This window comes from Acomys minous, assembly GCF_964271855.1.
Source record: "Acomys minous genome assembly, chromosome: 18".
Lineage (NCBI taxonomy): Eukaryota > Metazoa > Chordata > Mammalia > Rodentia > Muridae > Acomys > Acomys minous.
Genome location: NC_140501.1, coordinates 65,341,314 through 65,365,609, shown reverse-complemented (window position 1 = coordinate 65,365,609; position 24,296 = coordinate 65,341,314). Strand labels below are relative to the sequence as shown.

Here is a 24,296-nt window from a genome sequence, read left to right as displayed (position 1 = left end):
ATGGCTCTTCAGGATGTGTGCAAATGGCAGGCCCCCGACACCCAGGGACCATCTGTTCACTTGCCTCAGGCTGGTGGCTGGGCTGTACCCCGGGGCTGTGACCCTCAAACCTTCCTGCAGATTTACGGCCCCAGGCTGGCTCATGGCACCACCACCCTGGCTTTTCGCTTCCGTCATGGTGTCATTGCTGCGGCTGACACCCGCTCCTCCTGTGGCAGCTACGTGGCATGTCCAGCCTCACGCAAGGTCATCCCCGTGCACCAGCACCTCCTGGGTACCACCTCTGGAACCTCTGCCGACTGTGCCACATGGTATCGGGTGTTACGGAGGGAGCTGCGCCTTCGGGAACTGAGGGAAGGTCAGCTGCCCAGTGTGGCAGGCGCAGCCAAACTCTTGTCAGCAATGATGTCCCGCTACCGGGGTCTGGATCTGTGTGTGGCCACTGCCCTGTGTGGCTGGGACCACACTGGCCCCGCTCTCTTCTATGTCTACAGTGATGGGACGTGTCTACAGGGGGACATCTTCTCTGTGGGCTCTGGATCTCCATATGCCTATGGTGTACTGGACCGTAGCTACCACTATGATATGACCGTCCAGGAAGCCTACGCCCTGGCCCGCTGTGCTGTGGCCCATGCTACCCACCGTGATGCTTATTCAGGGGGCTCGGTGGACCTTTTCCACGTTCGGGAGAGCGGATGGGAGTATGTATCCCGCAGTGATGCCTATGTGCTATATATGGAGCTGCAGAAAGCCCGGGGCTTGGAGCAGGAGCTGGAGGAAAAAGCTGGCGAGGTCCATCCTGAGCCTGCCTCTCCACAAGATGCTCAAGGAGGCGGAGGGCTCTTTGTGGAGGCAGAGGAGGTGACACCAGACGACTGTGGAATAATAACAGCAAAGACTAAAACAATGTGACAAAGGACAGAACCTGGCGGACCCAGCCAAGAGGGGAAGCTAGGCCAGGGAATGAGGCAGCATCATGGCAGAGCCTTGCGGCTCTGGCCCTTTCGGGTTGCCTGCTTTGCTTGCTTAAGCCCCCATCTTTTCTGCCCCCCCCCCTCAAAGCTATTGATGTCTCTGTCTATCATGGATGACACAGCCGCCTTCTGCCTCTATCTGACTCAACAGACACTTGCTGCTTGCCAACTGCCCACTAACTGCCGTGCTGTGTGCAGGACCCTCTTCTGTCATCCCATCCCAGTGTACTCTCACTTTGGTCCTTATCTGAGTTGTTATCTCTTTCTCCTGTTCACCGACTTGGTCTGGCAAGATGGCAAGGAGAGAGCAGTCTCTCTCAGAAAGACGCAGAAGCCCTGAAGGCTGCAGGGCCTAGCCCAGTGACGGTAGTGACAGGTTAGTCTGCACTGTCCCCTTGCCAGTTCTCATGACAGCCTTTGGGAGCATGATCCTTTATTGAAGGACCCAGGTTAGAGAGATGTGGGGCTTACTCAGGTGACAGCAGGTGACTGCATTGTGGCCTTAGACACTCCCAACCCTTCCTGGGCCCTCTGTGTGACTTTCCCTCCCAGCCCCCACTGTCCTTGTAGGTTTTGGAGGTATGGGCCAAGCCTCTGCCTGTTGGCTGGGGATTAATGAACTCTAAGGAACGCATGGGCTTTGAAGGCTGAGCTCGGAGAAACTGCCATTTCCAGTCCCATCCTGCTGTGCTGGCCAGGGCCTGAGCCATGCCTGTTAATGCACCCCTGCTTTCTACCCTAGAGACAGCTCCCCAGCTTCTCCTGATTGCACCCGCTGCAGAACGAAGGCCAGAGGAGGGTCCTGTGCCCGGGGTGCCAGCTAGCACATCTTCGGGCCCTCCATGCCTACTTCTGGTTTACCTAGGAGCCTGGACTTGGAGATCCAGGCTGTCAGCTTCCAGAGCACCGCTGCAGGCTCCCCAGGGCTGGTCAGGAGGTCGGCTCTGAAGGAAGTACATTGGGACAACTTTTCTCTTACCCCATTTGAAGGCCCCAGTCCTAAGCCTGACAGCTGCTTCTCCCTCCTTGACCGTCTGCACTTCTTTAGATGAAGAAATCCCTGACATCTGGCATGCGGTAGGGTGTGGGAGGCACAGACCTGTTAATCTCAGCACTCAGGGAGGCAGAGGCAGGCAGATCTCTGAATTTGAGGCCAGCCTAGTTCACAAAGTGAGTCCAGGACAGCCAAGGCTATAACAGAAAAACCCGGTCTCGAAAAACAAACAAATATTTTTTCCCCCTTGAAATCAGACTTACAGATTCTGACTTGGATTATCCAAACTCTGGAGAGTCAAAAAGAAAGTTGAGGGCCTCCAGAAAGAACAGAGGAGGGTTCTGGGTGGTGGTGGCACACACCTTTAATCCTAGCGCTTGGGAAGCAGAGGCAGGTGGATCGCTTGAGTTTAAGTCTAGCCTGGTCTACTAGTGAGTTCCAGGGCACCCAGGACTACACAGAAGAACCCTGTCTTGAAAACAAAAAAACAAAAGCAAATTAACAACAGAGGGCTACAGAAAGATGCCCAGTATATGGGGACTAGCTTGGAAGCCAGGGTGGAGATCTGGCTATCTGCCTTCACAGCAACCTTTATTGCCCAAATGAAAGGAATCTGCCCTTTAGTGTGGCGGGTGAGGCATGTGTGCTTCTTCTGTGGGAGAGAAAGGAGCAACTCTTGAGTAAGAGCAGCCACTGCAGCCTATGTGGCAGCAACAGCCATCTCGCACAGTGGGGAGCCACAGACGAGGGGGTGATGAGGCAGGGCCATGCATCAGCCTGTAGCCACCCCTCCTGGTCTCCTGGGACCTGGGATGGCCATCTGAGGTCAGCCGAAGGCTGCTGTGAAGTGTGCGTGTGTAACTCAATCCCCTGAGACGCTCTGTACCTGCCGTCCCAGACTGGACAAGGAGGCTAGACCCGGAAAGAGCAGAGCTCGTCTCTATTCCTTCCATCTCCTGCCGTCTCTCCTCTCTTCCTTCCATGGTCTTATCTACCTTATTGTTGTAGACAGGTGATGAGGTATTTAAACTTACAGGTCTCCCTGTACACTATAAAGGTTTTGAGGAGGGTCTGGGAGACGGCTCAGCAGGTAAAGATAGCTGCCACCACACCTGAGTCCAGTCCCCAGGACCCGTATGTGAAAAAGGATAACTATGCACACACTATGTAAATCAATACGTGATTAAGTAAATAAGGAAAAAAAAATGAAACTCTTTTGAGGAAATGTTTAAGTGTTTTGTTTGCTTTTTGAGACAGGGTTTCTCTGCTATCTTGGCCATGCTGGATTCGCTTTGTAGACCAGGCTGGCCTCAAACTCACAGCAATCCACCTGCCTCTGCCTCCCGAGGACTGGGATTAAAAGTGTGCGCCACCACCGCCCAGCTGCTTGTTTGTTTTAACATGAGTGTTTTGCCTGCATGTATGTATGTGTCCCATATGCATGCCTGGTGCCTGCAGGAATTAGAAGAGGGTGTCAGATGCCCTGGAAAAGGAGTTCTGGATGCTTGTGCGTCGCCATGTGGGTGTGGGAAATGAAACCTGGGACCTCTGGAAGAGCAGTCAACGCTAAGCCATCTCTCCAGCCTCAGGCTCCTTTAAGTATTTTTTTTTAATTTGTTTTTAATTAGATTTATGTGTATGAGTGTTTGGCTTCATGTGTGTATGTACTGCTGCCTGCAGGTCAGAAGAGGGTATCAAGGCCCCCGGAGTTAAAGATGCTTATGGGCCACCATGGAATGCTGGGAACTGAACCCAAGTCTTCTATAAGAGCAGCAAGTGCTCTTCATGCCTGGGCTATTCCTCTAGCCCCAGGTTCCTTTATAAGTTTCTGAGGCACTGTGGGAGTACCTCAGTATGGTTGGTATGGCTGTCCTGGACTCTCTTTGTGGACCAGGCTGGCCTTGAACTCACAGCGATCCGCCTGCCTCTGCCTCCTGAGTGCTGGGATTAAAGGCATGCACCACCACACGCAGCTTGTTCCAATAATTTTTAAAGGTTGATGCAGACACCAAAGGGCCAGAGATCCTGCCCTGACTGCAAGACCCTGTCCTCTCTCATGCATGCTTTGGTGCTGCATCTTCATTTTTTTTTTATTTAAGTTTTCCAGGACAGGGTCTCTCTGTGTAGCCTTGGCTGTCCTGGACTCGCTTTGTAGACCAGGCTGGCCTCGAACTCACATCGACCCGCCTGCCTCTGTCTCCTGAGGGCTGGGACTAAAGATGTGAGCCACCACCACCTGGCTAACCTCTTCAGTTTCTTGACACCCTGCAGGGACAGACACCTACCTGCTCTCATGCAGCACTTTTAACGTGCCTTCAGCAGAGTAAATAACCAGCAACAGAGAGGCGGCCTTCGCTTGGTCCCCCATGACCTGTCCATTGTAATCAACTATGGAAGGCATGAGTTTTGCTCCCAGCTGTGTGACCTTCGTCTCAGTCCTCAGGAGATGGAGGCAGGAGGCTTGTTGTGAGTTCAAGGCTAGCCAGGGCTATCCACTGAAGTCCAGATCAGCCTGAGCTACCAGGTGAGACCCTGTCTCTCCCATTAAAGCAGCTTTCTCCAAATGCCACCACTACACGTTTAGTAGGGAAGGTCACAAAGACCTGCTAGGACCCATGTGCTTCTGGGTAACCCTAGACCCTACCTGGAGCAAAGGCCTGAGACTTGTGCTGGTTCCAAAGGACACGTCTCCTTTAGCTCAGCTAGTGGGCACTGGGGACTCTGGCGGTCCCATCTAGCTGCCACCCCCGCCTGATTTATTCTACCCCTTAACTACTCACAAATTGCCTCTTCTGGCTCTTTCTGTTTTGCGTTTGTTTTTTGAGACAGGCTTGGCTGTCCTGGACTCGCTTTGTAGACCAGGCTGGCCTCGAACTCACAGAGATCCTGCCCGCCTCTGGTTCCCTGAGTGCTGGGATTATAGGCGTGCGCCACCCAGGCCCGGCTCCGGCTCTTTGCTGACCGTCCTACCGTGGTCCACTCTCTTTTGGTACTCCAGGCACACGGCAGGCTCGCTGCCTTCAGCCGTCTACCCACCCGTATTTCTGCAGTTGTAGCTAGTGTGGAACCTCCTCTTTCCCTCTCCGTGGTCCTGTGTCTTCACAGTAGCTCTCGCCCTGTGTGTTCCCCTTGGTCACGTCCCTCTTGCCAATCCCACAGACTGTCTGAGGCATATGGAAGTGGGACAGAAGAACTGGTGGTGGGCGTGGAGACCAGCCCCCACTCCCCTCCATCTGAGAGGGGGGTCTCTAAGTGGGACCTCCAAGGAGAAGGAATGAGCTAAGGGCAAAGGCTGAGACTGTTTCCACCATCAGCACAAAGGAAGCTCTGTCCAGAAGCCCGGGCGCAGAAGCAAAACCAGGCTCCTAATTTACAAAATAAAGTGTTTATTATGAAATTAGAGATGGAGGGCCCCCCACTTCCTCCCTTTCCCCCCCCCCCATTCCCCAGCCCGCCTCCCCCTCCTCTCCCCTCCCTTCCCTTCTGGGGCCTGAGAAGCACACAAGACAACGCCCAGAGCTGGGGTGCCCAGGGCAGGCTGACAGCTGGGCAGAGCTCCAGGGAGGTGGCCACGTGGGGCTGAGGCTCTTGCCCTGAGGAGGTGGGCTGGCTCCCTCCTTCCTTCTGCTAGAAGCCAGTGGAGCCAGGATGAGGCCATGAGTGATGGATGAAACCATGCGGGCAGGTCTGTACGGAACGGAGGGTTGCTTTAGAAGCAGGACTGGGAGAGCCGCTGCGGGTCACCCCACTTCCTGCGTAGTCCACGGACACTGACCTGGAGCAGAGTATCCCCTGCAGTAGGGTGGGGCAGCAGTGGCTGGAAGATTCTCTGGCTTTTGGGATGGATAACAGAAAACAAAACGAAACAACAAACAAACCAAAGAAGCAGTCACAGGGACTCAAAGAGAAGGGAGGGACACGTGGGCTGGAGACAGACAGAGCATGTGTGTAGGCAAGGGAGACAGAATCTGAGCGATTAGAATTACGAGACAAAAACAGCCACAGAGTCACAGTGAGAACAGAGGTCGGGGCAGTTATAAAACCCAACCCTCCCCCGACAGTGGAAAGTCACAGAAAGGGATCTTCGGAGAAACACACAGACCGACTGAGGAGCGGGAGGAAAGACAGGGGACAGGGGAACACATGGGCCCCTGGGCTGCCGCCTGCCTGGACCCTGTGGGGCTCACTCAGAGGGCCTGTGCGCGCTACCCCACCGCAGTGCAGCTGCAGGGCCGGGTAGGTCTCAGGGGCCCGGGGGCTCCTTGGCCCCATACAGCTCTGCCAGTGTGCGGAAGAGTGGGCCCCAGTCGTCCAGTGGCTCCGTGGGGCCGGGGACACCTCCAGCCTCGCTGCCGGAGCCCAGGGAGCTGAGCGAGCCGCAGGAGGAGCCTCGGCCTTCATAGCCGTACACTTGCACCGAGTCGTAGGGCGGCACGCTGGGGTCCTCGTCCGCCTCGCGCAGCCGCAGCGCCAGCAACTGAGCCACATCGGCGGGGCCCGGTGGCCGGGGCTGGCGGGGAGCTCGGGTCCGCGGCAGCACATCGCGGCGCACCGGCGGGCCGGCTGTTGGGGGAGCAGCTCCGTCCGGGTTCTGCAAGGCTGCGATGTCGAAGGCCTCGGTGTCCTCCTCTCCGCCACCCTCATCGTCATAGGTAATGATGTTCTCGCGGACGTCCTCCTCCTCCAGAACCATTAATGCTTCCTGCTTCTGCCGCCTCAGGGCCACGAAGAGCACTACCAGGGCTGCACGAGAGCACACAGGCCACCCGAGCCTGCTGGTTCCCATGCGGGGCCAGATGAAAGCTGAGGCAGGGTGGCCATGGGTTGCAAGCCCCCAGCTCTGACATTTGGAAAACCTTGTTTGAATCCTGCCTTCACCCTTTTATTTGCTGCTATGTGTGAGAGGTTTACGTGGAAAAAAAGTTTTATTTCCTTAGGTGTTCGAAAGATTAAAACGAAACAGGTGTGATGTGCCCAGCACTACACTTGGCTCAATCCGTTTTTATGGCTAGTTACTGTCATGGCTTAGCAGGTCCAGTATATGGTGACATAAGTTTTCTCTTGGACCTATCGGGTAGTAGAAAATCCAGGCCTGAGGGGGTCATTCATGCATGCTCTATTGTCCAGACCTGCTTTGTCCCTCCCCACAAAGCAGGCCCAGGTACCACATCTTGTCCCGCTGTAGCCTGACTCACCAAGTAGGGTGCCCATACAGGTGACGATGGCGAGCAGGGCACCAGTGCTGAGACCCGTGGGTGAGAGCTGAGCCTCAGGCCAGCAGGATGCCATGGAGCCATCAGGCCGGCAGCGGCATACGCTGACCGTCACGGTGGCAGTGCTGCTCAAAGATGGCTGTCCCCAATCCCAGAGTTCTATAGGAACCAGGTAGGGGGCCTGGCGGGGTGGGGCAGGGCGGGAAGGCAGCAGCAGACTGGCAGAGCCATCTGTGGAAAAGGAAGGTGGTTGGGGTTCCTTCTCCTAGGGTTGACTCAGCCCCTAGGGCCTGCTCCCCAGGGAAGGCTTAGGTAAAGGCACACCTCCCTTCTGTTGGGTAGATGGCTCCACAGGGGGAGCAGGGGTGATCAGGCTGGGCCAGGCAGAGGTGTGGGAAGGAGAGGAAGGAGACCGACATGAGGATGGTTGCAGAAGCCACGCACCTCGGTTGTCCCGGACTGTAAAGTTGGCACCAGGGCCCGCGGGACCTTGAAGGGAGATTTGGCTACTGTTGCCCACGTCATCTCTGTCTAGTGCCCGGATGACCTGAATCAACTGGAAGAGGAAAGCTCTTTCAGTGCAGTGACCGCTGAGGGCCTTGAGAGGCAACCCAGCTGCCGCGGCTGCTTACCTGGCCAGGGGCCGCGGAGTCACATACAAAAACGTCATAGGGCTCAGCCAGTTGGGGAGCATTGTCATTTTCATCCAGGGTCTCTATGGCCACTTGCACACGGGAGGACTGTGCAGAGCTATCTGAAGTCAGAATACCAACATATGTACACTGTATTTGCACCTGCAACATGCCTAGTCAGAGGCATAGCTGCCACACAGCAAGCACATAGAACAGCATGAAATAGCGTGTGATGCATGAGCACCAAACCATGATTTAAAGGGGGTGGAGCAAGTACATATGTGTTCACACAGTAATTATGTATGTAACATAGTATGTTATATAATACACATGCAGCAAAAATACAGGACCAATAATGCACACAGCAACTGATAAGCACAGCATAGACATAAATGAAGGGCAAGTAGGTGGTACATACAAGGTGTGCAAATAAAAACCATAAAACATAACTGGGCGTGGTGGTGCACACCTTTAATCCCAGCACTTGGGAGGCAGAGGCAGGTGGAGTGCTGTGAGGCCAGCCTGGTCTACATAAGTGAGTCCAGGACAGCCAAGGCAACACAGAGAAACCCTGTCTCAAAAAAAAACAAAAAGCAAAACAAACGAATGAACGAACAAACAAACAAACAAAGCCCGGGGGCTGGAGAGACGGCTCAGAGGTTAAGGGCACTGTCTGCTCCTCCAGAGGTCCTGAGTTCAATTCCCAGCAACCACATGGTGGCTCAAAACCATCTATAGTGAGATCTGATGCCCTCTTCTGGCCTGTGGGTGTACATGCAGGCAGAGCACCGTATACATGATAATAAATAAATAATAAATCTTTAAAAACAAACAAACAAACAAACAAACTATAAAACATATAAATAGCCATTACCACGTACATATCATGTGGGAGTTGAAAACAAACATACATGAAGCAGATATGAACAGTGAGTGCAGCAATAATCCTCATCCTACTCTGGCCCAGAGAATGTGTTTTCATGCACATGTAGAATGGAAACACACACACACACACACACACACACACACACACACACACACACAGCAGAGGTCTAGGAAGCAGCAATTTGTATCACTGAGAGTTGGCCTTGTAGTGTAGGGTGTAGAGCCTAGGCCCCACCCTAGGTGGCTCCCTACCATTTCTGTACTCTGCTTTTCCCTGCCAGGGTTATTCAAGAGAGAATACTACGCATATACTTGATTCCCTTAGTCTTCTCTACACCGAGGGAGAGCTGGCTGGCACTACTCAAGGAGGCTGAGTTCACAGCGTGGGGCCGGGCAGGCAGGCTGTGTGGGTTGCCTGGCCCTGAGGTCTAGGGTAATTAGAGACAGAATGAGCCGGGCCCAGTACTTCACTGCAGTACGGGCCGTGAGACACACACACACACACACACACACACACACACACACACACACACACATATCGCACCATATAAACACGCAGCCAGACGCCAGGCAGTAGTAATGCATGTAACACACACCACACATGCACGCACAGAGTCATCTCTACAGACATGCTTGCGGCTACAGACACACAGTACTGCCAGAGCGAACACAGCCACATAGACAGGAACAAACACAAACACATATATTTAACACCCGTGAAAAGCAGGACGGTTGTTCACACTGGAGACTGACTGGCTGCGTCAGATGCCGCTGACGTTTGTTTTCTGTACGACTTTGGGAAGTCACAACTTCTCTGGATTCGTTTCCTCACTCGAAAACACAGAAACAATCGCATCTCTCCCTCATCAAGTGATGGTTAAATGAGTCAGGCCATTTTTGGTACTTAAAATAGGACCTAATACTCAATAAGCAATAACTCAGCTGTCCACAAAATCCTCACATAGACGAAGAAGTCTCTAGAGCTGCTTATATACACCACTATACACATCCAAGCACACAACACAAACACCACAAATGTAATTCTATACATGCTCTCAAGTGTGAACATGTATCATTAATAGACACATGGTCACATGTAAATGTGTGCATATGTACACACGCGCACACACACATGCACACACACGCACACACACGCACACACACACACACACACACACACACACACACACACATGATCTCATGTACCTCAAGTTGCCCTTGAACTCCTGACTCTCCCGCCTTAGCTACCCTAGTGCTGAGCTTACAGGTGTGTGCCGCATGGCTGTGTGCCGCACACATATGAATTATACCCACTCCCGAGAACATTCCCACACGTACATATGCATCCAGCTCTTTGACATCTATGTACACACAGCCATAATGCTCATGTACAATTTAAAGACAGCAGGCACAAGGCGGGGCAGTGGTGGTGCACGCCTTTAATCCCAGCCCTTGGGAGGCAGAGGCAGGCGGATCGCTGTGAGTTCGAGGCCAGCCTGGTCTACAAAGCGAGTCCAGGACAGCCAAGGCTACACAGAGAAACCCTGTCTCGAAAAACCAAACCAAAACCAAAACAAACAAACAAAAGACAGCAGACACAGTAGCAGGCGCATAAGGTGCCACATACAGAAGGGTGAGGGGTTTGCCTGTCTCCCCTGGGGGGGCGGGCAGGACAGAGGCTCCACACACGGACGGGGATGGCCCTGACAGTTTGCTAACACTGGGGCTGAGAGATATGGTTCTGAGTTTGAGTAAATGAGGTGAGGCATAAGTGCCTGGCCAGGAAGACTGCTCAGGCAGCACCCCCTACCCGCCCACCCTGAGGGTGCCTGAGGGCCAGGAACTGAGCACAGATGAAGGTAAGGCTGTCACTACCCTTCCCCACCCACACGCCTAGCTCTCCTTAGGACCCAGGACTCCTCACCCAGCTCCGTGGCCAGCACGGTGAGGTTGTGCCAGACACGGGCCTCGCGGTCCAGGAGCACTGCTGTTCGGATAGTGCCATCTTCGGGCTCGATGGAGAAGCAACGCTCTGGATCCGAGTGGGGTAGGATGGAGTATCTGGGGGAAAATGGGATGGATCTGGAGTTGCCACCTCTCACTTTTCCCCTTTCCTTGCCTTGGATCATCTTACTAGGTCTCAAGGCTCATCTTGGTAGAGGGTCCAAGCCACTTGAGCCTTCCCAGCCACTCAGCGCCATCAGTCAGGCCGGATCCCTGGGAGGCCCTACGACTTAGGGACACTGTAGTTGCTGGGAGTGGGAGAAACACTACCTGTGTTTCAGACTTGCAGGTTCTGCCCTGCTCTGCCTCGGGCTACCTGTGTGACCTTGGGAGAAATTATTTGACCTTGTTTAATCAGCTGGAAGACGGGAAGGCCCCTAGGACCTCCCTCCAGAGCTGTGTCAGGGACGCTGGCCAGGAAGGTGGGAAAGTGGCGGCTTCTAAGGTTGACCGCGTCAGGCCCAGAGATCAGCTCCGCCACCCACCGTGGGCCAACAGCTGAGCTATTCACAGCTGGGCCCTAAAACAACTGGCAATGATGACGCTCACTCCATAGGGACATCGTGACAATGAACTGTTATGAGTGGGTAAAATGTGAAACACTTAGGGCGTGATCAATAGCCATCCATTATCAAATGAGATTCTGTTTGCGCAGCCTGCCACTAGGAGGCGCCACTCCAGTCTACCCAAAGAACAGGTGTGTGGAGAGCTGGGCTGCCCAGTTAGGAGTTCCTCATGCACCCAGGCAAGCGGGCACAGGAAGTGAGATCTTTGCTAAAGCCATATCATTTGTCATACAGATGGCACATCCTATGAAAGGCCAGCCACTGGGCTCCTTCAAGGAAGCCCTGTCCCTCCCCAGCTCACAGCCCAGCTCACCTGATCGGGCTGGCAGGAGAGTCTAGGTCACTGGCTGAGATCTGGCCCACCAGGGTGCCTGGAGCCTTGTTTTCAGGTACTGTCAGGTGGTAGGTGGCCTGGGTGAAGGCCGGTGGCTCTGGGGCATCCTGCACAGCCACTCGCACCGAGGCCACGTCCTTGAAGGGACCTCGCCGCAGGTAGGCTGGGTCGATGAGTGTGTTGGTGGCTTCTACTCGGAAGGTGTAAGAGCGGCGAGTCTCAAAGTCCAGGGGCTATGGGGGGGGGGCAGAGAGTGAGGCTTTGGGAAACTGGGGTGGGGGGGGGCACGTTCGCAGCTCCCAGGTACAAAGTCTCTTTTGCCTGTACATCCACTGTGGAGGGGGCACCAGAGAGTGTGGCCTCGGGGGTCACTGAGTGGCACAACTCCAGAGCTGCAACACCACTGTAGACTTGTTAAGTGACCTTGAGACACTTACACCCCCCTTTCTAGTCTTCCGGAGCCTCATCTAAAAGGTAAGACACCCATGACCCCCCGCAAGCTCTAGCCTAGGGGTCCAAAGTATGGTTCTAGGAAACTAGTTAAAAGTAAGGCCAGTGGGTGGGGCAGGAGCGAGGCATAGGTTTTTCCCCCCCCCCTGGTGTCAGGGATGAAATCTCGGGCAAGCACCCTACCATTGAGCTTTGTACCCCAAAGCTGAGTCTACGGCCTTTACCAGGCAGAAGGCTGACCTTGCGGACAGTGAGTAGACCGTCCTGACCCTGGGAGTCTGTGCTGATGCTGAAGGCCTCCGACCCTTCCCCATCCAGGATGCTGTATGCCATGAGGGCATTGTCCCCTAGATCGGGGTCCTGGGCCTTAAGCCGGCCCACCAGGGTTCCAGGTCCGGCCGTCTCCACCACAGAGAACTGGTACAGACCTTAGGGGAAGAGGGATGGGCGATGTGTCTGCAGCCTTCCTTCCCTACTGCAGCATTTCCTTTTCCTGGGGTCTGGCTGGGGGACGGGGGGGGGGGGGGGGGATGGTCTCCAGGGGCTGTAGGTAGGGCATGGAAGGGTTGTTTGGGCACAGAACTGCCCCCTTACTCTGAGGGAACTTGGGGGGGTTGTCATTGACATCAGTGAGGGTGACTGTTACTGTAGTGCTGCCTGACAGCCCCCCCATGTGGCCACCCATATCCTTGGCTTGAATCACCACCAGGAACTCCTCTTGGGTCTCTCGGTCCATGTTGGGGATGGCTGTACGGACCACTCCTAAGGGAGAGATGCTGGGTCAGGGGTGGGCGTTTGTTCCCGTGGGTGCCCCCCCCCCCCCCGCCCCGCGACAAGGCTCCTGAGTTCACGCTCACCAGTCTGGGGGTCCACAGAGAAGAAAGGCAATCCGTCCAGCACCGTGTATACCAGTTTGGCGCTGTTCCCATAGCTGGGATCGTCAGCGTCGTGAGCGGTCACTTGGATTACAGACGTCCCTGTGGGAGATTCCCGTACCCCATTCAGCAGCGGCGAGGCCAGAACAGAACAGTTATATTGAGGGAACCCAGATGTGAAGAAGGCCGAGTTAGGGAGATGAGTTTTAGGGTAAAGCAACAAAAGGGGACTGGAGGGGTGGATGAGCTCCAGGGAAGCCAGGGCATTCAGAGTTGGGGTGCTCACCAACGTTAGACATCTCAGGCACTGTGGCATGGTAGGGCCCAAGGGGGAACACTGGCGGGTTATCGTTGATGTCTTGCACTTTGATGATGAACTCTGACGGGGGCTCCAGGGGCCGGTTAGAGGCACGGTCCACAGCTTGGGCCAGCAGCACATACTGTGCCTTCTCCTCCCGGTCCAGGCTCTTGGTCACATGGATATTGCCTGTGGCCTCATCGATCACAAATACAGTGCCTGCCCCCTCCCCCGTCAGCAGGTACTTGGTGCGGCCCTCACCCCGGTCAACGTCTGAGTGCAGCTGCGAGAGTCAGAGAAAATAGCAGAAAGCTCCCGAGCATAGCAGAACTGCGGGGTGCGGGGTTAGCGGCTGGGTTTCGGTGGCGTGTTAGGAATGCCGGGGCGGGGGGCCAAGGTCGTTGCAGAGCGACGAAGTTGTTGGGTAGGGTTAGGGGTCTGACAAACTACTCCACGTAGACATGGGCAGGGCTTACCTTGCCAATAAGGACCGGCTCTGGACCAGAATATTCCTCAATGACAAAGAACTGGTTCCAGACCCAGCTCCTTCGGGTCCGCAGCAGGGTAGGACCTGAGTGTCCCCGGGACCCTGCCCAGGCTGGGACTGGAGCTGCCAGGCGCCCCATGCAGCCCCAGCCACCCAGCCAGGCCAACAGGAGCCTCACAAGGCCCCACATGTTTGTAATCCAGCCAGGGCTCTTGTTCACCGGCTTCAGGTGCTGAGGCTGGGCATGGCCGGGTGGCCCATGAGCTGGCTGGGGACGATGCGTTGAGGCTACCCCATGGATCCACACCTGTAGGGCAGGTAGGGAGCTGCTCAGGACCAAGGAAAATCTAAATCCTTCTCCTCTCCCAAATTCGATGCCGAAGCCCAGGTCGCCAAGGAAGCAGATACCCCGCTGCCCAGAACCCAGTCTAAGACAGATAGCCTGGTCCTGCCACCAGGGCTCGGCCTGGATTCACCCACCCCCAGCCATTCCAAGCCCATAAATCTCAGCTCAGGCAGCTCTGGAAAGCTGGTAGGAAAAAGGAGAGGGAAATGGTAAACGGGCTTGGGAATTTCAAATCCTGTCCCTGGTCTACCATGGGCACATGGCTAGGGGACTAGAAAAGGTGGCTGGACTGCCAGAAAGGGCTTAGAGTTAAGAGGTTAGCATTCATTAACACACAGCCTTCCTGGCCATGGGGTCAGGCTCAAAGGCAAGGGGTGCTGGCTGAGCCAGGTAGGGACTTGGGGAAGCACCCCCACCTGCCCGCCGTGCCCCCCTAGACTGTCTCCAGCCCATTCTGCCGGGCGCAGTTTTTAAGGGGAATTGCTCTAAGAGAGCAGAGTGGGGCTAGAGGGGGAAGAACCGGGCACAGGGTGGCAGGCAGGGCAAGGAGGCTGAGGAGAGGTGAAGTGGAGGCTGCTGACCCAGGGGCCAGACTGTGATTGAGAGCTCTGGAGCAGGAGTCAGGGATGGTCTGGCAGACAGGGAAGAGTGGATGAGAAACAGACCGACCACACGGAGAGAGAAGGGCAGCAAGAGAGAACCAAAGACACCAGGGAAGCCAGCCTGGGTATCTGAAAGGTGAGAAAGAGAGGGGTCCTGGGTACCTGGCTTGGGAACGGTGGGGACGGACAAACCTTCAGGCAGTGTGTGTGTGTGTGTGTGTGTGTGTGTGTGTGTGTGTGTGTGTGTGTGTGAGAGTGATCAGGCCTCGGAACTTCATTCTGGTAGAGTAAGCTACCAGGAGCAGTAGAGGTAGGGAGGGGCTGCGGGAAAGGAGCTGGAGAGAGGACCCTTTCCATTTCTCTCCCTCCTCCTCAAGGGGCCCATGGGCAGGTAGCTATGGCCCTCCTCCTCCAGAGCAGACACACACCTGACAGGCCGTTTGTTCCCCAGAGAAAAGAAGCCAGAGGGCAGCAGGGGACCAGGGAGGCAGTCGGGACGAAGAGAAGGAAGGAAACAGAGGAGTGGGAGACAGGATAGCGGGAGGGAGAGGAGAAGGGAGGAAGGCAACGGGAGAGGAAAGGAGAGCGGGAAAGAGAAAAGAGGAAGGGGAGAGGAAGAAAAAGGCAGGGGATGGCAAGAGACAGGACAAGAGGGAGAGAGAAGGGGCTGAGAGGCGGAAGGGGGTGAAGAGAAATCGGGAGAGGCAAAAGGGAGAGGTGTGTTGGAAAGGAGAGCAGAGCGCGGGAGAACCGAGCCGGCACGGCTCGCAGCCAGAGCGCACCGCAAGCTGTGGCCCCCCGCTGCCCCCGCGAGGATTCCCGACCCGGGCAGGCACCCTTACCTGGCACTGCCGAGGGGCCCGGGACCGCGAGCAGCGCCCCGCCCGCCTCCGTCGCTGGCTCTCGGGGGCGCAGCCCCAAGCGGATCCAAGCCGGCGCCGCGGCTCCGCTGCAGGTCTGAGCGGCCCCGGCGAGAACAAGGGAGCGAGACGGAGGGGGCGGGGGAAGGAGGCTCCGCCTGCGGAGGAGAGGCGGCTCGCGCGGGAGAGGAGAGCCCTGCCTCCGACCCTCCCCGGCCAGTCCCCGCCCCCGCGGCTCCCGGGCTGCGGGGCGCATACAGATGCGGGGCCCCTCCCGGGCCGGCCCGCAGCGCGCCAGGGTACACCGGCAGCACAGCTAGGCTATTCAGAGGGCCTGGCGGAGGCCTCCCCCCGCCCCCAGCACCATCGGCCAGCACAGCACCTGCGGAGGCACACCGTGAGGAAGAGCACTGCGGGAGACCCGGCTCCGCACTCAGGTGCGAGGCTACAGCCTGGGGATCTTGTGCGAGTCACAAGTTGAGTCAGCCAGGGTGAGCTTAAGGACCGCAGGAAAAGCGGCGGGTGGAAGGGTGGCTAAGGAGCTCGCTAGGGGCAGGGGCAAGACATCAGTGGGCAGTGAGAACCTTTTTTGGGGGAAGCGCTTTGCAAGGATCTAGTCGATGGAGTGTTTGCGCCCCCTGGTGGCAGTTTGGGGGAAGCACCTTGAAGGGTGACCAAATGCCTAAATGTGCAGGGGACTGACCCTGCCAGCTGTTGGGGTCCTGCAAAAGAAAACAGGACACCCTATCTCCCAGAGAGAAGACGACACACAGCTTTGAGCAGGGATCACGATTCCCGGGGAGGCCACGCTGTTCCAGAGCTCAGATCCCACCATTCTCACAGCCGCTCAACTTGCCCTTTCAGCCCAAACCCTTCCCAAGGAAAGGCACTCAAATACTAGTTAAAACTAAGTCAGATTTTTATTTTTCTCCATAGACCACATCATTTAATAATAAAAAAAATAAAAATAAAAATTGAACAAAAAGGAAAAGGTGGATATAAAGTGGAACCAGAGGGCAAGAGGCTACAGGGCAGAACAGACGGGAACTGCAGGGGCCCTGGGCCTCGGGAGAGGCTGATTCAGCTCATAGGGGACCCAGTCCTGGCCCCGGCTGTTCCCAAAGGCTGAGTACCCAAGGGAGGTGGACAGCGGGACTGAGGGAAAATGAGAGGGCTGGGGCACTTGGCTATTCCCGCTTCGGGCCAAATCCCTCCCTCCGTAGCCTAGCTCTTCCCTCTCAGACTTAATGGAAGAAAGAGGAGTTAGGTTTGGGGACAGGGAGAGATTTCCACTGCTCCATTTGGTGTGTGGGGATGAGTGGCAGTTATGGTTCAGCACTGAGCGACGGTGTGAGACCCTTGGTTCCAGGGTGGTGGTGATTGTGCCTATCCCTCTGCGGCCATCAGCCTCCCAGGGCAGCAGCGGCGTCCCACAGCTCTCCCAACTAGCGGCGCCCACCCCGGTCCCGTACAGGTGTGCTGCGACTCCGGCTTCTGCTGTGGCGCTTGGTGTCTCTGCGATCCCTCTCCCTGCCTCTGTCTCGGTCTCGTTCCCTATCGCGATCTCGGTCGCCCCTGTCCCTCTCCCTGTCCCTGTCCCTCTCTCTCTCCCTACTGTGCTCCCTGCGCTTCTCCCGTTCTAGCTGTCGGTTCCGCTCGCGCTCGGCCTCCTTCTCCCGCTCCTTCTGCTCTTCTTCCTCTCGTTCCTTTCGCCGCTTCTCCCGCTCCTTAGCCCGCTCAGCCTGTTCCGCCTCCTTCTGAACAATCTGCAGCCAGGCAGGGAAAACAGCATCACAGTCTTGTCTGAATTGGTCCCACTTTGTGCTTCTTGCCCAGACCCTGAACTCCTAGCTCAGGCTCACTGTTGGTTTTGTTGTTAAACAGGAAAGGGCGCGCGCGCACACCCACCCACCCCCACCCACCCACGGGCTGGCACCATCACATCACTCTCCATTATTTCTCTAGCTTCCATCACTCTAGACGCAACAAATCTGAGTAACATAAGGCTAAAACTCTTCCCAGACTTTACTTCCCATTAAGGGGCCAGCAAGATAGCTCATTGGGTAAAAGGCCTCGGCGAAAAGCCAGAAAAACCTAGACATCCCTGGAATCCATGCATAAAGGTGGAAGGAGAACCAATTCCATAAAACTGCCCTCTGACCTCCACACGGGCATCATGGTAAGCACGTCTCTTTCTTATCCCCCAACATACACGCCAATAAAATGCTTATAATTCTTTTTTTTAAAGAAGTTGTAGACATTAAGAAGCATGCATTTCTCAGCGAACACATCAACTTCCCAGAAGCTTGGGTACCAGGCAGCTTCTGGAATCCCCCAAGCTCTGCTTCCTGCCTTTGTGGCCACCCCCACTTTCTCTACAGCATTCTGTTTCCTTCTCTTTTTTTCTTTTGGTTTCTCTGTGTAGCCTTGGCTGTCCTCAAACTCACAGAGCTCCACCTGCCTCTGCCTCCGGAGTGCTGGGGTTACAGGCGTGCGCCACCGCGCCCGGCCACCACAGGTCATTTCTTAAAGCTCAATCTCTTCACGCTTCATCCCTTCCCTTGCTAAGCCAGCGCCGGGGCCTACACCTGCGGTCACACTGACCTCCTGGCTCACTGACCAGCTCTAGCACAGGAGAGCACTCACCTGGCTCTCAGTCAGTGGGAGCCAATAGATGCAGGGAGCTGCCTTAGTCTTCCGGAAGAGGTCATCCAACAACTTGGCAGGTGGCTCCTCCTGGGCCTTTTCTGAGGTGGGAGGAAGTAAAGCAGATCTGAAATATAAAGTCCCCTGACCCAACCTATCTGGGTCCCTGTCCCTCCAACCAGGAGTCATGAACACCCCACCCGCCTCACAGCTCAGTACCTTTCTTTTCATTCTTCTTTTCTTTAGATTTTGCTCGCTCTTTGCGGCGGCGGTCACGGGACCGTGATCGGGAACGGGGCCCCTCTCGAACTTTGTCCCGATCCCACTCTCTCTCAGACCGGGTCCTCTCCCGTCGCTCCATTTCCCGCTCCCGTTCTGCCCACTGCTCTCGCACAGCCCGCTCCTGCTCCCGTTGCTCAGCCCGGGGGTGGGGTGGTGGCTGAACTGGGGGTGGGGGTGGGGGATGCAAGGGCCTTGGTGCCCCCTGTTCCTCTGACTTAGCTTCAGAAGGCCGATCCACCAAGAGCCCCCGGTGGTAGTCCAGCTGTGGGCGGAGGGACAAGGGCAGTTAGAACAGAGTTCACATCCTTCCCAATGAAGGAGCCCAGGACCAGGGTTCAGAGAGAAGGGAACAACCAGGGTCTTAGTGACCGCAGGCCTGCGCAAAGCCTCAGGGGCTGCCCGTTCCTTCCTTTTCCTTAGGTTTCTCACCTCATCTTGCTCAGCGTAGTCAGCACAAAGGAATTTGGGGTTGGACTGGGGCCACTTGACGCCATGCAGTGCTGTCCGGGTGGCCACGGCTTCCTCGACTGTCGAGTACTGGGAGGAAGAAGCAGAGAGCCAGTGAGCCTGTAGTCCCTTCCACGTGCCCCGGCGCCTCACATACTGCTCACAGCAAGTGGAGCCAGCCTCTTTGCCTCACCGTCACAAAACAGTGAGATTTGATCTTGTCAATCCAGAAGGCCTCTTCCACCAAAGTTCCCGTACGCCCCAATAATTCCTTCAGTTGGCCTAAAGTGAAGGGACGAACCTGCAAATGAAAACCAGCATTCAAGGTCTTAAAGAAGGCATACATCTGGCATTAACATTTCCCATGTGCGCTGGGCAATGGTGCTGCACGCCTTTAATCCCAGCACTCAGGAGGCAGAGGCAGGCGGGTCTGAGTTCAAGGCCAGACTGCTCTACAGAGTTGAGTTCCAGTGGTTCTGAATGCTGGCTTCTTTTCCAGAGGATCTGGGCCCGAGTCCCAGCATGCACACGTGGGTGCTGAGAACTGACCTTGAGCCCTGACAGCAGGAAGCGCCTAACTGCTGAGGCGTCTCTCTAGCTCCCACCCAAAGGGTAAAGCTGAAGTAAAGGAGCCACGATGGGGAGCAATGACTTACCAAGTTGGAGATATGGACAATATTACTGATCTTGCCCCTGGGAGGGGAGGGCACCTGGGCAGTTCGGACTGGGTCGTCAATTGTAATGGAAACTCCAGACTTCTGTTGGCTAATGGACCTTCGGGTTAAGGTATCTCCTACTGTTACTAAAAAGAGAGCACAGGGACAGCCTTCAGAGGCAGCACTGCTGGCTCCCTGTCCTTTTTCTCTACTAAGCAGCCGCTCTTCCATCCAGATGTACCAAGTACCCACAATGTGGCAAGGTGCAAGGGCAGACTAATCTCATCATGGAGAACACTGTAAAACTCAAGCCCAGCTCAAAATAGTATCTAGGAGACACCAGACACAGAAAACCTCCCAAACACAAGGCAGAAGGCATCAAATGCCCAAACGGGTCCAAATGAGTCCTCAAGAGAATTCAGACAGTGGCTCCATCTCACCCACCTTTCTTGACTTCATGTTCCACAGGTGGGGGCAAGGCCACCTCTACTGACACCTGGGGAGGTACAGGGGGCTCTGCTTCTGGCTCCTTCTCTTCTTCTTCTTCCCTCTGCCCGTTTTCCTGGCCCTCTGCGGGCACTACCTATGAAGATGACAGAAAACACAGGTGTTGTCTTACTATACTGGCATATTCTCTTCAGACTCTGGTTCCCAAAGAGACGGTAGTCACAGTTGTACCAGCCCCTTCACGGTTGGAGCTTGTTCTCGATAACCCTGGGTCTCGTTTTATGTGTTTTTCTGAGACAGGGTTTATGTAGTCCAGGCTGTTCTAGAGATTGAAATGTAGACCAGGCTGGCCTTGAACAGAGATCTTCTTGCCTCTGCCTACCTGGGATTAAAGGCATGTGTCACCACTCCTGGCTAAAACTTTTTAAAATTGAAAACAAAAACACACGTTTAATTAATTATTTGTGTGCAGCTGTGTCCATGAACACAGGCAGTGACCTCTGTGTGGACAGCTGTGACCTTAGTTCTCTCCAGCACATGGTCCTGAGGGCGCCTGGCAGGCTTTGCAGCAGGCCCCCTAACCACCGAGCAATCTTGATGGCCCAGACCTTTTTCTGCATGAGGCAAAATAATAAACTATTTTAGGTTTTGCCGTCTTTACTTTTCAATTATGGTACCATGGCACAGCTGCTTAAACAAGAGTGAAGGAACTGGCATGGTTGTGCTCCAGGAGAATGTTCTTTGCACCAGACAGTGGTTGGCATAGCATGTGCCCAGAGGTCTCAACCAGCACGGCCTCAGCATGAGTGCCCATCTACTCTTTCAGCTCAGTGGCCTGCGGTTACCCACCGCCTCAGCCCTGAGGCTGGGGCGCAGGATCTTTACCTGAGTGACTGTCCGACATATTTTCAGTCCTTTGTCGTGGGTCCCATCGTCGCCATTACGTTCTGTCTCATCCTCAGAGATTCGGGAGTCATCAGCATGAAGATCCACAACAGCCTCCTGCCCCGCCAGGGGTTTGATGTCGGGGATGAGGCTCTGGGACACAGACACCCCCGCTACCCTGTTACACTGGGCCCGTGCCTACTCCCACCTGCACACGTCTTTTCCTCCCTTCTGCGGCTCCTCCACCTCACCTTGAGTGACTCGGTGGTGATACTGATGGAAGGTTTCTTCTGTGTGGTGGCTGTGCTGGCTCCCCAACGACGTTTTCGGCCAGGCTGGCCCCCCTCTGTGTCACTGTTTCCAGCTTGTACCCCCTTGGTAGCTGCTGTCCCCAAAAAATAGGACCCAACAATTAGATGGTCTTAGGCTCGCTGCTAGCTCACACCATAACTCATAGGTTGCCCTTGGCTGGAGTTTCAGTAAAAGTTTAAGGTAGAAAATATTTTGGGGAGGCCAGGGAAACTACGGCTTAAGAGTGAACAAAAATAATGATGTCTCTTCCTTATAGGTGGAAACTATTTGTCTTTAGAAAGGAGAAGGTAGGTAACTAGTTGGAGGAGCAGTTCAGATTTTCCTTGAGGGAGAAGCTGGGGACGCGAGCACACTTCCTGTAAGATTATGATGTGCTTCTGTGACGGTCTCCTGCATGTCTGTAATACAGAGCTCCTTACTGGGCAGCTGGGTGTGGCGGAACACTTGGAAATGCAAAGGAAATCTCTGATTTCAAGACCAGCTTGGTCTACACAGCAAATTCCAGGCCAACCAGAAAACAAAGCCAACACTGCCACCTGAGGCCCTCAGTAGGGAGCAGCTAGTTACTGCCAGAAGCACATTCATTTCCTAGATGTGTGTGAGAATAAAATATAAAATGGAAAGCATTATACGGGAGTCTCCTAACTACAAACTCAAGGTCAGATCCTAAAAGGATAACATCCAAGAGTTGGGTGTAGTAGCACATGCCTGTAAACCCAGCTATGTGAGAGGATGAGGCACGGTTCAGTTTGCGGTCAGCCTGGTCTACACAGCAGAGACCTTGTCTCAAAAATAAGTAACAAGAAGAAAATAGATTGGAAATGGTCTGAGGTACATTGCTCTCCTTAAATTGTGGTTAGAGTTGGGGAAACTGCCACGGCACCGTGTGTCTAGCATGTGCAAGGCCCTAGGTTCAATTTTCAGTAACATACCCACACCCACAGATGGCTGGGGAAACACGACAGGATTGGTTCAAAGGGGGGAAAACCCGAAACCTCCACATGAAGCAAAGGCAAAGACACGCTAGGCGGGTTGGGCAGGGGAACTGCAGCCCAGGAATATGCTACTGGGAGCAAATGCGGTTCTGTCTGTCAACAGTTTTTATACTTTTACCAGGGATTTGGGGCTAGACTTACAGACAACGGAGATTTTCCTCTTGAATGATTTGGGCACCGAACTCTGTATGGAGAAGATAAGGAAGAAAAAGAGAGAGACACCCCACAGAGAGGGGGGAGGAGGTTAAACCAGGCCATCTTAGCATAAATGCCAAAGACACATAGAGACAGAGAAAGAGAGAAGAGAGACACCGACAGACCAAAACAGAAGCAGCAGACGGTAAAAACGAAGCAGAATCAATGCAAGTTAGAGGGAAAATTAAACCAAACATCACAGGGGAGTCATCTGTTTCACTTTACATCAGTGTATTAGCTTTGCCAGAAATAAGCTGAAGAGGCACTCAACAACCCCCCAGGTACTGAACTAATTTTTTTTTTGTTTGTTTGTTTTTTTAGACAGGTCTCGCTATGTAGCCTAGGCTGGCTTCAGATTTTTGGTGATCCTCCTGCCTCAGCCTCCCAAGTGCTGGGATTCCAGACATGGGCCACCCATGCCCTTTGAAGTCGCCGATCATGCCCTCTTCAACTGTTTCTAAGGTGTGAGGGCAGCAAACCCAATGAATGAACTACAAGCAGACCTGGGTGATCGGGTCCCCTAGGTCCCTCCTAGCTGATTTTAAAGATATAAGAAAATCAACTCTTGAGATGGCCACTGCACCAATCTGCCTTTACTTAGTGCCCCGTCTAACACCTTGACAGGCTCTGGGGATACCTGAGGTCCACCCAGAGCCACAACATGAGAAAGAACTATCCTAGGTGAAGCACCTAAGCCACCCAAGAGCTAGCAAAGGGAATGTACAGGTATCTCCTGTGTAAGGAGGTTTTGGTAAAGGCAGGCTGCCCTGAGGAAGTCTCAGCCTTGCCAAGCACCTTACTCCAACAGGACCTTAACACTCTTCCTTCACACCCACGGACTCTGGCAAGGACCAACCCCAGAACACAGATTTGGGCTAGCCTCTTCCCAGACAGGCAGTGGGAGTTGACATTACAGACAGAGCAGGGGGTGGGGTGGGGGCACTTTTAGATTTCGGTGCTTATTTCTGGAAAAACTAAGACCACCCCTACCACCCTTCTAAAGGGTAGGGCAGAACCCTCTTACAGTCTCCTTCCCGTCCACCCCCAGCCCCACCTGTGCCGTCTAACCAAGTCTCCTTGGTCTCTGGTAATGGCCAGCCTGACCCTAGCTGGGTTGCTTGTGATGGGTAAGTTAGTGAGAAAAGAGGGGAAGGGGGGGGAGGGGAAACCAAAAGAACAACAACAAGAAAAAAAAAAAACAAAAAACAAAAAAACCATAATTAAAACAAAAACACGAATCAAATAAATAAACCCAACAAAGAAATCAGAAAAAATAAAGAAAAAAATCAAAATAATAGATTAAAGAAGTAGAAAATAAAGAATAAACTAGGAATATGACAAATGTTCCAGGTACCATCTCACACCTGGGATCTTCAGTTCAGCCAATCGCACCTCACTGTGTACTGTATCTAGTCAACCGCCGGTCCAATCAGAATGAGCCCTCCCTGCTAGGCGTTGTGCAATTGGTGGGGGGTTGGGTTGGCAAAAAAGGTGGGCGCACGGCGTGGTAGTCAGCGTGGCACTGCCAGAGTCCTCCCAGGGGCGCAGGGGGGGCGGGAGGAAAACGTGTGGGGGGATGCTGCCCAGTTTCCAAGATGTCAAGACAGTTCACTGGCGGCCAGCCTCAGCGAGGGGCAGAGGGGGGAATGGGGGCAGAACATCAGTCCTGGCCCTGTAGGGCATCATCTTGCAGTCCCTGATGAGGTGGCCTGTGGGTAGCAGGAATGTTCCTTGCCTTTCACGAGAGGCAGGCAGGACCCTATGTTCACCAGTGGCAAGCTGCAGCAATACCACCACCCAACACTTGGAATCCATGTGACAACTCCAAAGTCCCTTCCTCCTCTGAATGTAACTGGGGAGGGATCCTGTCATCGAGGAGGATCATGGAGCCGCTGATGAAGGTAGCCCGGG

The 24,296-nt window shown here is 54.6% G+C and overlaps 3 protein-coding genes across 14 annotated transcripts in view; 1 reads left to right on the top strand and 2 right to left on the bottom strand.

Annotated features, from left to right (window-relative positions):
• Window positions 1-912, top strand: PSMB11 (proteasome subunit beta 11; the record flags this gene model as incomplete). Its single annotated transcript, XM_084767433.1, has 1 exon — window positions 1-912. The coding sequence occupies one exon, from the start codon at window positions 1-3 to the stop codon at window positions 910-912; it is 912 nt and encodes a 303-aa protein (XP_084623559.1).
• Window positions 913-5,432: 4,520 nt separating this feature from the next.
• On the bottom strand, window positions 5,433-15,652 carry CDH24 (cadherin 24). Of its 4 annotated transcripts, none has more exons than XM_084767290.1 (13): window positions 15,503-15,652; window positions 13,702-14,019; window positions 13,214-13,508; window positions 12,910-13,029; window positions 12,647-12,814; window positions 12,293-12,480; window positions 11,582-11,835; window positions 10,623-10,759; window positions 7,814-7,935; window positions 7,626-7,737; window positions 7,164-7,412; window positions 5,744-6,711; window positions 5,433-5,655 (listed from the first exon to the last, which is right to left on the bottom strand). In XM_084767290.1, exons 2-12 carry the CDS (start codon window positions 13,900-13,902, stop codon window positions 6,212-6,214), a joined length of 2,346 nt encoding a protein of 781 aa, XP_084623416.1. In that variant the 5' UTR covers window positions 13,903-14,019; window positions 15,503-15,652; the 3' UTR covers window positions 5,433-5,655; window positions 5,744-6,211. The 4 variants fall into 4 exon arrangements, with proteins under 4 accessions (XP_084623416.1, XP_084623417.1, XP_084623419.1 ...); XM_084767291.1 differs by having other exon boundaries at window positions 13,214-13,394; XM_084767293.1 differs by lacking the exon at window positions 5,433-5,655 and having other exon boundaries at window positions 6,570-6,740.
• Window positions 15,653-16,421: 769 nt separating this feature from the next.
• Window positions 16,422-24,296, bottom strand: part of ACIN1 (apoptotic chromatin condensation inducer 1) — a 47,931-nt gene continuing 40,056 nt past the window's right edge. For 6 of the 9 annotated variants that reach the window (XM_084767275.1, XM_084767276.1, XM_084767280.1 and 3 more), the window contains 10 exons: window positions 22,332-22,374; window positions 21,135-21,268; window positions 20,884-21,036; window positions 19,996-20,134; window positions 19,552-19,697; window positions 19,089-19,196; window positions 18,878-18,985; window positions 18,386-18,710; window positions 18,167-18,267; window positions 16,422-17,286 (listed from right to left, as the gene is read on the bottom strand). In XM_084767275.1, coding sequence (XP_084623401.1) covers window positions 16,966-17,286; window positions 18,167-18,267; window positions 18,386-18,710; window positions 18,878-18,985; window positions 19,089-19,196; window positions 19,552-19,697; window positions 19,996-20,134; window positions 20,884-21,036; window positions 21,135-21,268; window positions 22,332-22,374 — 1,578 coding nt within the window. In that variant the 3' untranslated portion in view covers window positions 16,422-16,965. The remainder of the gene's footprint in view (window positions 17,287-18,166; window positions 18,268-18,385; window positions 18,711-18,877; window positions 18,986-19,088; window positions 19,197-19,551; window positions 19,698-19,995; window positions 20,135-20,883; window positions 21,037-21,134; window positions 21,269-22,331; window positions 22,375-24,296) is intronic. The other 3 variants (XM_084767277.1, XM_084767278.1, XM_084767279.1) reach the window with 3 other exon arrangements.